The sequence below is a fragment of the Ovis aries genome, chromosome 7 (assembly GCF_016772045.2).
Source record: "Ovis aries strain OAR_USU_Benz2616 breed Rambouillet chromosome 7, ARS-UI_Ramb_v3.0, whole genome shotgun sequence".
In the NCBI taxonomy this organism is placed as follows: Eukaryota; Metazoa; Chordata; class Mammalia; order Artiodactyla; family Bovidae; genus Ovis; species Ovis aries.
In genome coordinates this window covers 53012723-53028291 of record NC_056060.1, presented here as the reverse complement: position 1 = coordinate 53028291, position 15569 = coordinate 53012723, and the positions used below count along the sequence as shown (strand labels likewise).

General features: G+C 37.1%; 1 protein-coding gene across 9 annotated transcripts in view; it reads right to left on the bottom strand.

The window, feature by feature from the left end:
* DNAAF4 (dynein axonemal assembly factor 4) overlaps nt 1-15569 on the bottom strand; it is a 65691-nt gene that overhangs the window by 13798 nt on the left and 36324 nt on the right. For all 9 annotated transcript variants that reach the window (XR_009601219.1, XR_009601220.1, XM_004010592.5 and 6 more), the window contains exons 4-6: nt 14399-14630; nt 6923-7068; nt 5531-5640 (exon numbers count right to left, since the gene is read on the bottom strand). Coding sequence is in view for 7 of the 9 variants with exons in the window: in XM_004010592.5 (XP_004010641.1) it covers nt 5531-5640; nt 6923-7068; nt 14399-14630 (488 nt within the window). In the remaining 2 variants the exon portion in view is untranslated. The remainder of the gene's footprint in view (nt 1-5530; nt 5641-6922; nt 7069-14398; nt 14631-15569) is intronic.

The following is a 15569-nucleotide window of genomic DNA, read 5'->3' as shown; positions in this document are numbered from 1 at the left end:
TACTTTACAATACTGTATTGGTTTTGCCATACATTGACATGAATCCACCACGGGTGTACATGCGTTCCCAAACATGAACCCCCCCCCCACCTCCCTCCCCATAACATCTCTCTGGGTCATCACCATGCACCAGCCCCAAGCATGCTGTATCCTGCATCGGACATAGACTGGCGATTCAATTCTTACATGATAGTATACATGTTTCAATGCCATTCGCCCAAATCATCCCACCCTCTCCCTCTCCCTCTGAGTCCAAAAGTCTGTTATACACATCTGTGTCTTTTTTGCTGTCTTGCATACAGGGCCGTCATTGCCATCTTTCTAAATTCCATATGTATGTGTTAGTATACTGTATTGGTGTTTTTCTTTCTGGCTTACTTCACTCTGTATAATCAGCTCGTTTCATCTCATCAGAACTGATTCAAATGTATTCTTTTAACGGCTGAGTAATACTCCATTGTGTATATGTACCACAGCTTTCTTATCCATTCATCTGCTGATGGCCATCTAGGTTGTTTCCATGTCCTGGCTATTATAAACAGTGCTGTGATGAACATTTGGGTACATGTGTCTCTTTCAATTCTGGTTTCCTTGGTGTGTATGCCCAGCAGTGGGATTGCTGGGTCATAAGGCAGTTCTATTTGCAATTTTTTAAGGAATCTCCACACTGTTCTCCATAGTGGCTGTACTAGTTTGCATTCCCACCAACAGTGTAGGAGGGTTCCCTTTTCTCCACACCCTCTCCAGCATTTATTGCTTGCAGATTTTTGGATCGCAGACATTCTGACTGGTGTGAAGTGGTACCTCATTGTGGTTTTGATTTGCATTTCTCTAATAATGAGTGATGGTGAGCATCTTTTCATGTGTTTGTTAGCCATCCATATGTCTTTGCTTTTTAATATGCCGTCTAGGTTGGTCATAACTTTTCTTCCAAGCAGTAAGTGTCTTTTAATTTCATGGCTGCAGTCACCATCTGCAGTGAATTTTGAAGCCCAAAATAATAAAGTCTGACATTGTTTCCACTGTTTCTCCATCTATTTGCCGTGAAGTGATGGGACCGGATGCCATGATCCTTAGTTTTCTGAATGTTGAGCTTAAGCCAACTTTTTCACTCTCCTCTTTCAGTTTCATCAAGAGGCTCTTTAGTTTCTTTACTTTCTGCCATAAGGGTGGTGTCATCTGCATATCAGAGGTTATTGATATTTCTCCCAGCAATCTTGATTCCACCTTGTGCTTCATCCAGCCCAGCATTTCTCTTCATATAAGTTAAATAAGCAGGGTGACAATATACAGCCTTGATGTACTCCTTTCCCGATTTGGAACCAGTCTGTTGTTCCATGTCCAGCTCTAACTCTTGCTTCTTGACCTGCATACAGATTTCTCAGGAGACAGATCAGGTAGTCTGGTATTCCCATCTCTTTCAGAATTTTCCACAGTTTATTGTGATACACACAGTCAAAGGCTTTGGCATAGTCAATAAAGCAGAAGTAGATGTTTTTCTGGAACTCTTTTCCTTTTTTGATGATCCAATGGATGTTGGCAATTTGATCTCTGGTTCCTCTGCCTTTTCTAAAACCAGCTTGAACATCTGGAAGTTCATAGTGCACGTACTGTTGGAGCCTGGCATGGAGAATTTTGAGCATTAGTTTGCTAGCGTGTGAGATGAGTGTAACTGTGCGGTAGTTTCAGCATTCTTTGGCATTGCCTTTCTTTGGGATTAGAATGAAACTGACCTTTTCCAGTCCTGTGGCCACTGATGAGTTTTCCAAATTTGCTGGCATACTGAGTGGAGCACTTTCACAGCATCATCTTTTAGGATTTGAAATAGCTCAACTGGAATTCTATTACCTCCACTAGCTTTGTTCGTAGTAGCGCTTCCTAACGCCCACTTGACTTCACACTCCAGGATATCTGGCTCTAGGTGAGTGATCACACCATTGTGATTATCTGGGTCGTGATCTCTTTTGTATAGTTCTTCTGTGTATTCTTGCCACCTCTTCTTAATATCTTCTGCTTCTGTTAGGTCCATACCATTTTTGTCCTTTATTGTGCCCATCTCTGCATGAAAAGTTCCTTTGGTATCTCTCATTTTCCTGAAGAGATCTCTAGTCTTTCCCATTCTATCTCTATTACAACTTAATCTTCCAGTATTTTCTAGACCTCAGTAACCAATCTAATAGGAGAGCACATCCAGCTATGTGCACTTCAGCACTCTCAGGCCTCAAGGAAGAGCAATTCATAGCCACACCACTTGGGCTGTCTTCACTAAGGCTAAACAATCGGAACAAAAGGACAACAAGAATTTTATTCATCTGTGAGGGCTATACAACACTATCTGGAACAAAAGCTTTGTAATCATACTGACGTGGGACTGAATCCTGGTTTTATTTATAAACCACCACTTTAGCCAAATTTCTCAACCTCTCTAGCCCTCTTTCTATATTTTAGAAATTTGGGGTAAAGATAATAATATACAACTAGCTATACTGTTGAAGGAATTAAAAGAGCCAGTTTGTGTAAAGCTGCTAGCTTTACGATAAACATTTGTTAAATGACTGCAAAAGCAGTGGTTCCTAGCTAACTACAGTAGTAAAGATTTAATGAAATTGTATTTGCAAAGCTCTGGTAACCTATCACAATCTATGAATGTAATAACTGTGATTATGACAATGACAGCTTAAAGACAAGCAAATGCAATTAAATATTTAGACTGGATATATCTGAGGGGCCGGGAAGGCAGAAGGCCAGCAGACGGTAAAAACCAAGGGGAACTTTCATTTGATGTGCAGTGTAAATTTTTTTCAAAAGGTATATCTTTATTATAAAGTGTAAAAATGAACACAACTTTTAACGAAAGGAAAAAGAATAACAAAATGAAGATAATCCATTCACCATCAGCCTTGACTGAGTTTTTCCCCACTCTTCTTGAGGACATTTCAACCACTTCTTTTGTCTCATCTGCACATCTTTTTGAATCTTTTCTACTTGTAAAGAGGGCTTGCTTCCCTGGTGGCTCAGGTGGTAAAGAATCTGCCTGCAATGCAGGAGACCGGTTCTATCCCTGGGTTGGGAAGATCCCCTGGAGAAGGGAATGATGAACCACTCCAGCATTGTTGTCTGGAGAACTTTTAGAGAAGAACAAGACAGAAAAAACTCTTAAAAGTTTCTATTCCGTCGGCTTCTGGGAGTATTTCTGTGTACTACTTTATTTTACCAGATCTTCAAATACTGATGGATCACAGGGTTCTAGCCTTAGGCCACTACTCCCCTTTATACCCTATTTTTAGATACCACACCTACTCTTATAAATCAACTGCTGCATGAATGCTGATGACCTCCAAATCGATAACACAGGGCTGGACTGTCCTCTGGGTTTCAAACTTGCTGGACACTGTCAGCTTGACCAAAAGACATCTCTAACTCAACCTATTCAAAACTGACCTTACCTACATTCCCTCCTAACTGGCCCTCTTTTAGTGTTCTCTAATTCAGTTGGTGGCATATAATCAATCCTTTAAACTAGAAACCCAGAAGATGTCTACAACTACTCTTCTACTCTTCAACAGTCACTCAGAAGTCCTCCCTATTTTACCTCCTGAATATTTCTCACATTGCCCTTGACTTCCCCCCTCTACAACGTCATTGTTCAAGACCTCCACCTTAGTTACTGAACACATTTTCCTCCACCTTACAGAATAAAATTTAAGAATAATACAAGGCCATTGCCTATTTTTCTAGGTTCATGTGTTATTATTCTTAGCTTCAAATTTATGTTTTATCAAAAAGTAAGCTACCCACAGTTCCTGGCCTGTATGTCACACTATTCTTGTCTCTGAACTTTTGCTCACACTGTATCCTCTGCCTAAAATGAACACCTTTCTCTCCCTTCCTCCTGAAACTTCTACCTATCTTTAAGAGGAACTCAGGTGCTATATTCTTTAGGAAGCTCTTCCTGAAACTACCTTCCTTCTTTTAAGGTTAAGTGCCCCTCTTGTGTACTTTCATTTTATCATGTGCTTTCTAAGTATTGCACTTTCCATACAGTGTTGTAGTATTTGTATATGCATACTCTCTCCCTATTTCTGTAGTTCAGAGCCTACCCTACAGCCTGACAAACCATAAATAATCAACAGATATTTATTTAATGGTTCAAAAGATTGAGAGGAAGGGAGAGAAGAAAGAAGAGAAAGAGGAGAAGGGATTACTCTTGGGAGTAAGGGGAACAAACCTGTGAGCCTCAGGCTTCTGTTTAGAAAAACTCAACTCCAGCTCAACTCCACAGATCAATCTCTGGTGGTGTTTTAGATAAGAAAAAAGACCAGGAAAGAACAGAGAACAGATGAGACTAGGAAAACACAGATAGCCACATCCTAACTCCCCAAAACCTGTGAATACCTAAAATGGCTAGTTAGAAAGAACCTTGCAGATGTGATTAAGAATTTTAATGTAGGAGAGTACCCTGGATTATAAATACAAGGGTGTTTATAAATGAAAGAGGGAAGCAGGGGAGCCAGAGTCAGAAAAGGAGATGTGACTATGGAAGCAAAGGCTAGAGTAAGGCAACTGCTGGTTTGGGGCCATAAGCCAAGGAATGCGGGTGGTCTCAAGGTTGGAAAACCCAAGGAAACAGATTCTCTCCTACAGGGTCCAGAAGGATTGCACTTGATACTTGATATTAGGCTAGTAAAACCCATTTTAGACTCCTGGCCTCCAGAACTATAAGATAATAGATTAGTATTATTTTAAGCCAATAAGTCGGTGGCAGTTTGTTATGGCAGCAACAGAAAAATAATACAAACATACAAAATAAGATATAATAAATAATATCTACAATTGCTTCAAAATATGAACTCAAATTGCCACAGAACATACCAGAATTCATTATTTTGATAACTGTCAAAAATTTACAGTTACATATAAATAAATAAAAAGATTGTCTAGACATAAAATGATAATTTATAGACGGATTTGATAATCTTTTATTAGAGGATAATTGCTTTATACTGTTGTGTTAGTTTCTGCTGTACAATGAAGTGAATCCACTGTATGTGTGTGTGTGTATATATATATATATCCCCTCTCTCTTGAACCTTCCACCCCATCACTCCATCCCACCCATTTAGGTCATGACAGCAACAAGCTAATCTGATAAGCTTTCAAAGATTGATATGACTAATCAAAGTAATTCTAGTTTTGAAGAACCATGATTTTAAGGGACGTATTAGCAAGGACTTATGTCAAACACTGAGTAATTTCAAAAGGGACTTTAATAAGCAGTTTAAAAGATGTTATATTTTTTCATTTCCATGACATTTAAATATAAAAGCAAATAAAAATAAGAATCTCATTTAATTGTTATAGGATCTGACTTTTTAAACACAGAGGTGCTACCTACATAATTGGCATACTTACATTATTTCTTCCCAACAATCACATTCACATATATGTCAAGACATCTAGAAAATGTTATAAGTACTAATATATACATAGATTTATAATAAGTCTCATGGCCAGGGTGCAAACAACTTACTTTCCTTTGTCCTTCAACCATTCTGGGTTCTTTTCCTCTTCTTTTAAATCATAAAGTTCAGGAATATCAGTATTCATTGCTCTTCGTGCCTCTGCTTGTTTATGTAGCCACTGAAATGAGAATGAGTTTAATGAAGGACACAAAGGTATTATTTTATTAACCATTCCTTTTAGATTTCCCATCTTCCTACATAACATGGAAATACTGTTTGTTATGCACTGAATGTCTGTGTGCTCCAAAATTCGTATGGTGAAACCCTAACCACCTATGTGATGGTATTTGGATCTATGGCCCTTGGGCGATAATTAAGTTTGGATGAGGTCATGAAGATGAGGCCTCCAAGACAGGATTGGTATCCTTATAAGGGGAGAAAGAAACTAGAGGGCATGCTCTTTTCTACACCCCACCTCCATATCCTCTCAGCCTCCAAAACTGTGAGAAATAATTGTCTGCTCTTAGAGCCAGCGAGTCTATGTACTTAGTAATAGTATTCTAAGCAGACTGATATAATATTTGATGATGGTGATTTTAAACTTCCAGCTTTTATACATTTTCAAGTTTTTTTTTAAATTTCACTAGCTGATTAAAATCAAATATATAACAATTTCTAGTGCAAACTTTGTCCAAATTTCTGGTAGTTCATGTGAATATTATTTTACTTTTCTTTATAATATATATGTATTTTTACATTATAAAAATATATAGATTATTTTTTAAATGATTATAATTTTATAGTTATAGAAATCCTTTTATAAATAATGAAATATAGAAATATATTGCTAATATTAAGAAAAAAGTTAATATTTATAAATTATCATTATATATTAAGAAATTTCAATTATTTTCACAACTTTTTAACTGAGAGAGGTATCAGTTCATACCTTATAGTAAAAAATAAATAAATACAAGCAAGTTCTTAGAATTCTTCATGCTTATACAACTAAATACATGACATTCAAAATCCCAGAGCTCAGGAATTTATAAATGAAAGATATCAATGCCAAATGTCTTGACATTACTAATTAATTGTAAGAATATAGTTGTAATAAATCTAAAAATCTTTTCTTACCACAATACACAGAGCCCAGAGTTTACAAATCTATTATGGAAAATGATGTATTTAATAAAATAAATGCACATGCAACAGATTATATTCTAGAATAAGCAACAACGCTACTAAATCAATGTTTTCTCATCAGCATTCTGAAGCCAAAAAAATAGATCCTGCAAAATATATTTTTCTGAAAAAGAAATATTAAATTTTTTCATGAAGTAATATCTTTAGTGCAATGAATACTTTAAAAATTCAGATCCAGTAAGTTTCAATACATGAAATAAAAAATTAAGTATTCTCATCTGTGGTCACTGTAACTTAACAGCAAGTGTACTAACCTCCTCCTCTTCTGCTACTTGTGATTCCCGGAGAGCTGTCGGGAATACTCGAGGAGTAAAGCTGATTTTAATACTGCCAACAGAGCGAGGAGCAGGAATATTGTCTTCCTTTAACTTCTCAAAAAATATATTTCCTGAATTTCTCCCTTCAAAAACAACATTAGCAACTAAGTTATTTATCTTTTATTTCCTAGTTAACAATCAAACAGACTTAAGGCACTTTTACCTTTTACCCATTTTTTTACCCAACTTTTACCCATTAAAGTTACTTTTAAAATCCTATACATATAATCCAAACATATTTTCTACAGGAAGCAATGTAAAATTCCTCATTGAAATTATGGAAGCTAGTTATCTGTTCTTTAATCAATGACTTCAGCTACTTTTCTGGGGTTCTCTTTGTTAAAACACACAGTGTCTTATATTCACTATAGAGGACGGCACTCTTATAACCTATGTCAACTCTACAGGAGGGTACCTAGGCAAAGTCATCACTTTCCACAAGCTCCTATAGCAGTATCTTCTATAGGCTTCCTGGTAATAACAGAAAAGATTTTCAGTTATTAGAGAAAGCTAATGGGAACAGGCAAAGAGTTATGATAAAAAGCTATACATCTGTACAAAGGCAGTTAGATATAATAATTGTTCAGTCAATATCAGAGAAGATATTAATCTATATGTTAGAATATAAACTATGTAAGTAAAAGGAAGGAAAGGTACTAAAAAATGAAAATATCAAAACTGATCAAAAATGATTTTCTACAAATATGACAGAATTTATATCTTTGATATAAAATGAACACATATAATTAAGATATAAAATTTCCACTTTAAAGAAAAACTGAAAAGGGCCTCAATTAACATTTCAAAGGGCGGAAAAAGGGGATAGGAAAGAAAGAATAAGGACTCAAACTAGAAAGTAACATCAACAAAAGTTTAAACAAACAATTTCTATAGATGGTTGTGGCTGGGAATGTTATCATCCAGTATGGTATCAATTTTCCCCTCTTTGTTAAAGAGTAGGTGTAGTTATGTGCCAAACTGACACAACAGAATGTGAATACAAGCGATGTATACAATTTACAGATCATCATTTAACCGGTAAATCTACTTGCAGCGGACATCTTCTTTCCCCACCCCACTGGCTAAAAAACAATGCCAACTGCATTATCCACCCTGGACCCAGAGATGGAAGCCAAATAATGGTACAACAGATGTTAACCCACCAGCCTGGAAGGCCCTGTGGAACAAAGACATCAATCAGGCCTAGACTGATGACCGTTACATCATCATCTTATTTGATCTATGACTTTGTGACTTTGGACCTCTTATTTCAGTAATTGGCTTGAACCTACCTAATACTATGTCCAAGAATTTTATACCCAGTATACTACTATTCACTTATGAAACTAGGAGACATTCCTAGATATTTAAGAACTAAGTAAATGCACCATCTAGCCATCTTTTCTGAGTAAATTACTCGCAGAAATGTACCAGAACATGGAAAAATAAAATTAAGAACTCTCGAGTGGAAAAACTTGAGGGGAAAAATGAAAAATGATAGCCTGCTGTTGTCGTTGAGTCACTAAGTCATGTCCAACTATTTGTGACCCAGGAACTGCAGCATACCAGGCTTCCCTGTCCTTCACTATCTCCCACAGTTTGCTCAAACTCACGTCCAGCGTGTCAATGATGCCATCCAACCATCTCATCCTCTATTGCCCCCTTCTCCTCTTACCCTCAATCTTTCCCAGCACAGGGTTTTTCCAATGAGTCGGCTCTTTGCATCAGGTGGCCAAAGCATTGGAACTTCAGCTTCAGCATCAGTCCTTCCAGTGAATGAATATTCAGGGTTGATCTCCTTTAGGATTGACTGCTTTGATTTCCTTGCTCTCCAAGGGACTCTCAAGAGTCTTCTCCAGAACCAAAACTCGAAAGTATCAATTCTTCACTGTTCAGCCTTCTTTATGGTCCAGCTCTCACATCAGTACATGACTACTGGAAAAATTATAGCTTTGACTATATAGACCTTTGTCAGCAAAGTGATATCTGTTTTTTAATACACTGTTTAGATTTGTCATTGCTTTCCTTCCAAGGAGCAAGCATCTTTTAAATTCATGGCTAGAGTCACCATCCACAGTGATTTGGGAGCCCAGGAAAATAAAATCTGTCACTGCTTCTATTTTCCTCCTTCTATTTACTGTGAAGTGATGGGACCAGATGCCATGACCTTAGTTTTTTGAATGCTGAGTTTTAAGCCACCTTTTTCACTCTCCTTTTTCACCCTCATCAAGAGGCTTTTTCGTTTCTCTTCACTTTCTGCCATCAGAGTGATACCATCTGCATATCTGAGGTTATTAATATTTCTCGCAGCACTCTTGATTTCAGCTTGTGATTCATCCAGCCCAGCATTCTGCATGATGTACCCTGCATAGAAGTTAAACAAGCAGGGTGACAATATACAGCCTTGACATACTCCTTTCCCAATGTGAAACAAATCAGTTGTTTCACGTCTGGTTCTAACAGTTGCTCCTTGATCTGCATACAGTTTTCTCTGGAGGCAGGTAAGGTGGTCTGGTATTCCTATCTCTTTAAGAATTCTCCATAGTTTGTTGTGATCCACACAGTCAAAGGATTTAGTGTGGTCAATGAAGCAGAAGTAGATGTTTTTTGGGAATTCCCTTGCTCTATGATCCAATGAATGCCGGCAATTTGATCTCTTGTTCCTCTACCTTTTCGAAATCCAGTTTGTACATCTGGAATTTCTCAGTTCACATACTGCTCAAGCTTAGCTTGAAGGATTTTGTGCATTACCTTGCTAGGATGTGAAATGAGCACAACCTATGGTAGTTTGAACATTCTTTGGCATTGCCTTTATTTGGGATTGAAATAGAAACTGACCTTTACCAGTCCTGTGGTCACTGCTGAGTTTTCCAAATTTGCTGGGATGTTGGGTGCAGCACTTTCACAGCATCATATTTTAGGATCTGAAATACCTCAGCTGTAATTCCATCACCTCTAGCTTTGTTCACAGTAATGCTTCTTAAGGCCCACTTGACTTCACACTCCAGGATGTCTGGCTCTAGGTGAGTATCACACCATCATGATTATCTGGGTCATGAAGATCTTTTTTGTACAGTTCTTCTGTGTATTCTTGCTACCTCTTCTTAATATCTTCTGCTTCTATTAGGTCCGTACCATTTCTGTCCTTTATTGTGCCCATGTTTACATAGAATGTTCCCTTGGTATCTCTAGATTTTTTTGACGAGATCTCTAGTCTTTCCTATTGTTTTCCTCTATTTCTTTGCACTTATCACTGAGGAAGGCTTTCTTATCTCTCCTTGCTATTCTTTGAAACTCTGCATTCAGTTAGGTGTATCTATCCCTTTCTCCTTTGCCTTTCACTTCTCTTCTTTTCTCAGCTATTTATAAGGCCTCCTCAGACAACCACTTTGCGTTCTTGCATTTATTTTTCTTGGGGATGGTTTTGGTCACTGCCTCCTGCACAGTGTTATGAATCTCCATCTATAATTCTTCAGGCATTCTGTCTACCAGATATAATCCCTTGCATCTATTTGTCACCTCCACTGTATAATCATAAGGGATTTGATTTCGGCCATACCTGAATGGCCTCGCAGTTTTCCCTACTTTCTTCAATTAAAGCCTGAATTTTACAATCAGGAGCTCATGATTGGAGCCAGTCAGCTCCAGGTCTTGTTTTTGCTGAGTGTAGAGAGCTTCTCCATCTTTGGCTGCAGAGAATAAAATCAAACTGATTCCAGTATTGACCATCTAGGGATGTCCATGTATAGAGTCATTTCTTATGTTGTTGAAGAGGTTGTTTGCCATGACCAGTGTGTTTTCTTGACAAAACTGTTAGCTTTGCCTTGCTTCATTTTGTATTACAAGGCCACACTTGCCTACACTCCATGAATTTCTTGACTTCCTACTTTTGCATTCTAATCCCTAATGATGAAAGGGACTTCTTTTTATGGTGTTAGTTCTAGAAGGTCTTTATAAAACTATTCAACTTCAGCTTCTTCAGCATTCGTGGCTGGGGCACAGACTTGGATTACTGTGATGTTGAATGGTTTGCCATGGAAACAAACCAAGATCATATCTGTCGTTTTTGAGATTGCACCCCAGTACTGCATATTAGACTTTTCTGTTGACCGTGAGGACTACTCCATTTCTTCTAAGGGATTCTTGGCTACATGTCATACATATGTATGACAAGTGACATACATGTGTCAAGGTACCTACATATATATGTGTATGCGTGACATACATATACATACAGTTCAGTTCAGTCACTCAGTGTGTCCGACTCTTTGCAACCTCATGAATCGCAGTACCCCAGGCCTCCCTGTTCACCATCTCCCGGAGTTCACTCAGACTCACATCCATAGAGTCCATGATGCCATCCAGCCATCTCATCCTCGGTTGTCCCCTTCTTCTCCTGCCCCCAATCCCTCCCAGCATTAGAGTCTTTTCCAATAAGTCAACTCTTTGCATGAGGTGGGCAAAGTACTAGAGTTTCAGCTTTAGCATCATTCCTTCCAAAGAAATCCCAGGGCTGATCTCCTTCAGAATGGACTGGTTGGATCTCCTGGCAGTCCAAGGGACTCTCAAGAGTCTTCTCCAACACCATAGTTCAAAAGCATCAATTCTTCGGCGCTCAGCCTTCTTCACAGTCCAACTCTCACATCCATACATGACCACAGGAAAAACCATAGCCTTGACTAGATGGACCTTAGTCGGCAAAGTAATGTCTCTGCTTTTGAATATACTATCTAGGTTGGTCATAACTTTCCTTCCAAGGAATAAGCGTCTTTTAATTTCATGGCTGCAATCACCATCTGCAGTGATTTTGGAGCCCCCCAAAATAAAGTCTGACACTGTTTCCACTGTTTCCCATCTATTTCCCATGAAGTGATGGGACCGGATGCCATGATCTTCGTTTTCTGAATGTTGAGCTTTAAGCCAACTTTTTTGCTCTCCTCTTTCATACAAGTGACATGCATATACAAGTGACATACACATGTCACTTGGCTACAAGAGAGTCTGAGGGAGCTGAAGGTGAATTTTGTTTTCCTTTTTTCTTTTTTTTAACTAATTTAAAATTACTTGGAAAAATGATTCACTGTTTGATGTTTAATTTTTTTCCATTTTATAATAAAAAATTTCAAGTATGTACAAAAGTAGACAGGAAAGAATAATCACCATCATGCATTCATAACGTGACTTCAATTATCAACTCATAGCCAACACCACTCATCATTACCTCTATCCACTTTCACATACCACACTATTTTGAAGCAAACCTCAGACACTGTATTTTTTAATCAATAAAGATTTCAGTAGTCACCTCTATAAGATTAGGACTTTATAAATCTAACTATAATATCATTATCACATGTAAAGAAAAAAATATAATTATTCATTAATTTCTTCAAATATCCAACCAATAGTCAAATTTCCCAGAGTTAAGTTTTTTTAGCTGGACACATTTCTTCTGTTCCCCACCCCCAAGTCATGATTCTGTCAGTGAAAAGGAGAGTACACAGTGAGTAGGCAAGCTACAGTACCTGCCACGCCATCTGTATTCTATATATACTACAAAAGTAGCTTGTCTAAAGAATGTTTCTGGGGAAAATAATACAATATGCTTCCTATAGTTAAAAATGCTATCAAATGAGCATTTTTAGTTAACAGTGACATTGAAACAGTAGTATTAGATTTTTTAGGAGTGGCCAAGTTTCCCGCTTCAAGAGGTCCAACTTTATTGACCAATGAGATGTTTGTGAATTTTTTTAAAGTGGTTATGTACAAATCCCAGCTAACTGGTTTGTATCTACAACAGTATATGTTCCTGTATCTACAACAGTATATGTTCCTTGAAGGCACTGGCCATATGTTTAGTCATAAATGTATATTCCATAACTCTAGCACAGAGGAGACATGCAGTAAAAAAATATCTGTTAAATGAATGAACAAGATGGAAGAAAGTAACCACATTTGTCAGGCATCTGTAATGACACAACTGAAATAAGGGGGCGGGGGAAGACTTCTAGAGTTAAAAAAAAAGGTGACATGTATTTTTTCCCTCTGCCATGTTTAATTTCCCTTATATCCATGGATGAATTTTTTTCTGAGCATCTTCAGGATATCTCATACCTATAAAAGTATGTTTGGGTTCTAACAGTATTTAAAAACAATCAATTTGTCTAGCAGTATTTGAAATTTGGAAGGAAATGTTTTCAAATTCTCTAGCTGTATCAATATTTTGCTGAAATGGTATTAAAGGAGATAGCATAGTAGTTAACTGGTATGTCAATATTAAACCATGAAAAATATATAAATTTAATAATGGCTATTGCTTAATATTCACTATAAATGACTTTTTAACATGCTAGATCTCACTGTTATAGTAGTAAAGACATAAAGCCTTTGAAAAGAACACAGGTTTCAGAATCAGACAGATCTGGGTTCAAATCCTACAGGTTTGCTTATTGGGTAGTTGTTTATCCTTTCAAAACATGTTTTTCCTTTAAAATAAGAATAACAAAATAAAGCAAAAAAGAATAACAGCACTTACTCCAAGTGCTATTGTGAGAAATCAGTGATAACAATCAATAAAATTACCTGACATACAGTAATCACCCAAGAAATATGAAGTCACTATTGTGTAAGATTTTACTACAAAATGTTTCACTTTGTAAACATAAATAAACCCAAAACAAAGTTTAATAATCTAATATCAGATAAAAACAAACTTTTAGTTTTGAATAAAGAAAAATGTCCTCTCACTTATTTTTGAAAATACCAGAATCAAAAGCCAGAAGAGTCCTTATCTGTTTACAACTAAATCTGCTTATTAGCACTTGCTTTCCTGAGTTACATGAATAAAAGACCTTTTAATGAAATTCCTAGTTTCTTATCTCTAAAGAAATAAATGAATGTTCCTGGTACTGCTAATTCACTCCAAGTCTTACTGTACCTGAGTTAAACACATAATTAATATAACACTTGCCTAAAAGTCTAAAGAAAGCACGTGAGTAAAAACAATATTGGGGCCGGTGCATGGGGATGACCCAGAGAGATGTTGTGGGGAGGGAGGTGGGAGGGGGGGTCATGTTTGGGAACGCATGTAAGAATTAAAGATTTTAAAATTAAAAAATAAATAAATAAATAAATAAAAAATAATAATAAAATTAAATAAAATTAAAAAAAACAATATTGAATCTTTGCTCATTTTATTATGAAAACTTAATTACTTTCTGGAAGAAGTAAGTCTTTTACCTTACTCTCTGTATTGTAGCACATCATATACTAAAATAATGACCTAATACTGTGGACAGATTCTCTCTCTCTCTCTCTCTCTCTCTCTCACACACACACACACACACACACACACAATGACATACATACTTCACTAACATGACTCACTTTCCCAGAAGCTGTTAATCACCATACCTTTTGTGGCAAAATTTTTAGATGCTGAATTCCCAGTAAGACATTTATGTTTTAATTTTTTTCTCTTTTCTTCCATTTGCTTTTCTTGATGATATAATTTTTCTTCTCTCTGAATTATTTTAAGTTCTTCAGCTTTTCTTTGACATTCTTTCCAGGCTTCCAATTCTTTAGTTGCTTTTATCCGTTCATTTTCTTTCATATCTTCTATTTTTTTCCTCTCTTCTTCTTCAATCTGTAAAAATTAAAATTACCAAATCCTTTAAAACAGGTAAAAAGCAACATTTTAAAAATAAGAAATTCATTATAATAATTAGTTACTTTCACCTCTAAACACTTGTCATTAAAACTGCAGCAATAGTTAGCAATGAATAAAGAATTAAAATAGGAAAGGCAAATGATTTAGTAGAATGCTCAACAATCTGGGTGTCACTGAACACATATCTTAGTTTCCCTGGTAGCCCAGATGGTAAAGAATCTGCCTGCAACACAGAAAACCTGGCTTTGAGCCCTGGGTCAGGAAGATCCCCTGGAGAAGAGAATGGCAACCCACTCCAGTCTTCCTGCCTGTAGAATTCCACGGACAGAGGAGTCTGGCAGGCTACAGTTCATGTGGTCACAGGGTCGGACATGACTGACTGACTAACACACACACATTGATATGTTCTTGGACAGTCACTTTCCCTAGCCTCAGTTTACTTGTATGTAAAATATAGACATACATTCAATTAGATGATATGTAACAGTTTGGTTAAAAAAAAACACATGAAAAATTTGTTATTTTGAAAGTTAAGTCATTTGTCTCAAAACCCTTACATATACACAAATATGTATATGCAAACATTTGGCTTTCAAAAATGCCAGTCTTTCCTGTCTTAGGACTGAAGTCGCACTGACCTTCATCTGAGGAATGAGGGCATAAGAAGAAGGGATACAGAAAGCAGGAAGTAGGGAGTTCGTCTCTGGTGGGGGGAAATGTTTGAACTTTGAATCCTGCTGTCAACTATGTTTGCTGCTGCTGCTGCTAAGTTGCTTCAGTCGTGCCCGACTCTGTGCGACCCCACAGACGGCAGCCCACCAGGCTCCCCCGCCCCTGGGATTCTCCAGGCAAGAACACTGGAGTGGGTTGCCATTTCCTTCTCCAGTGCATGAAAGTGAAAGTGAGGTCGCTCAG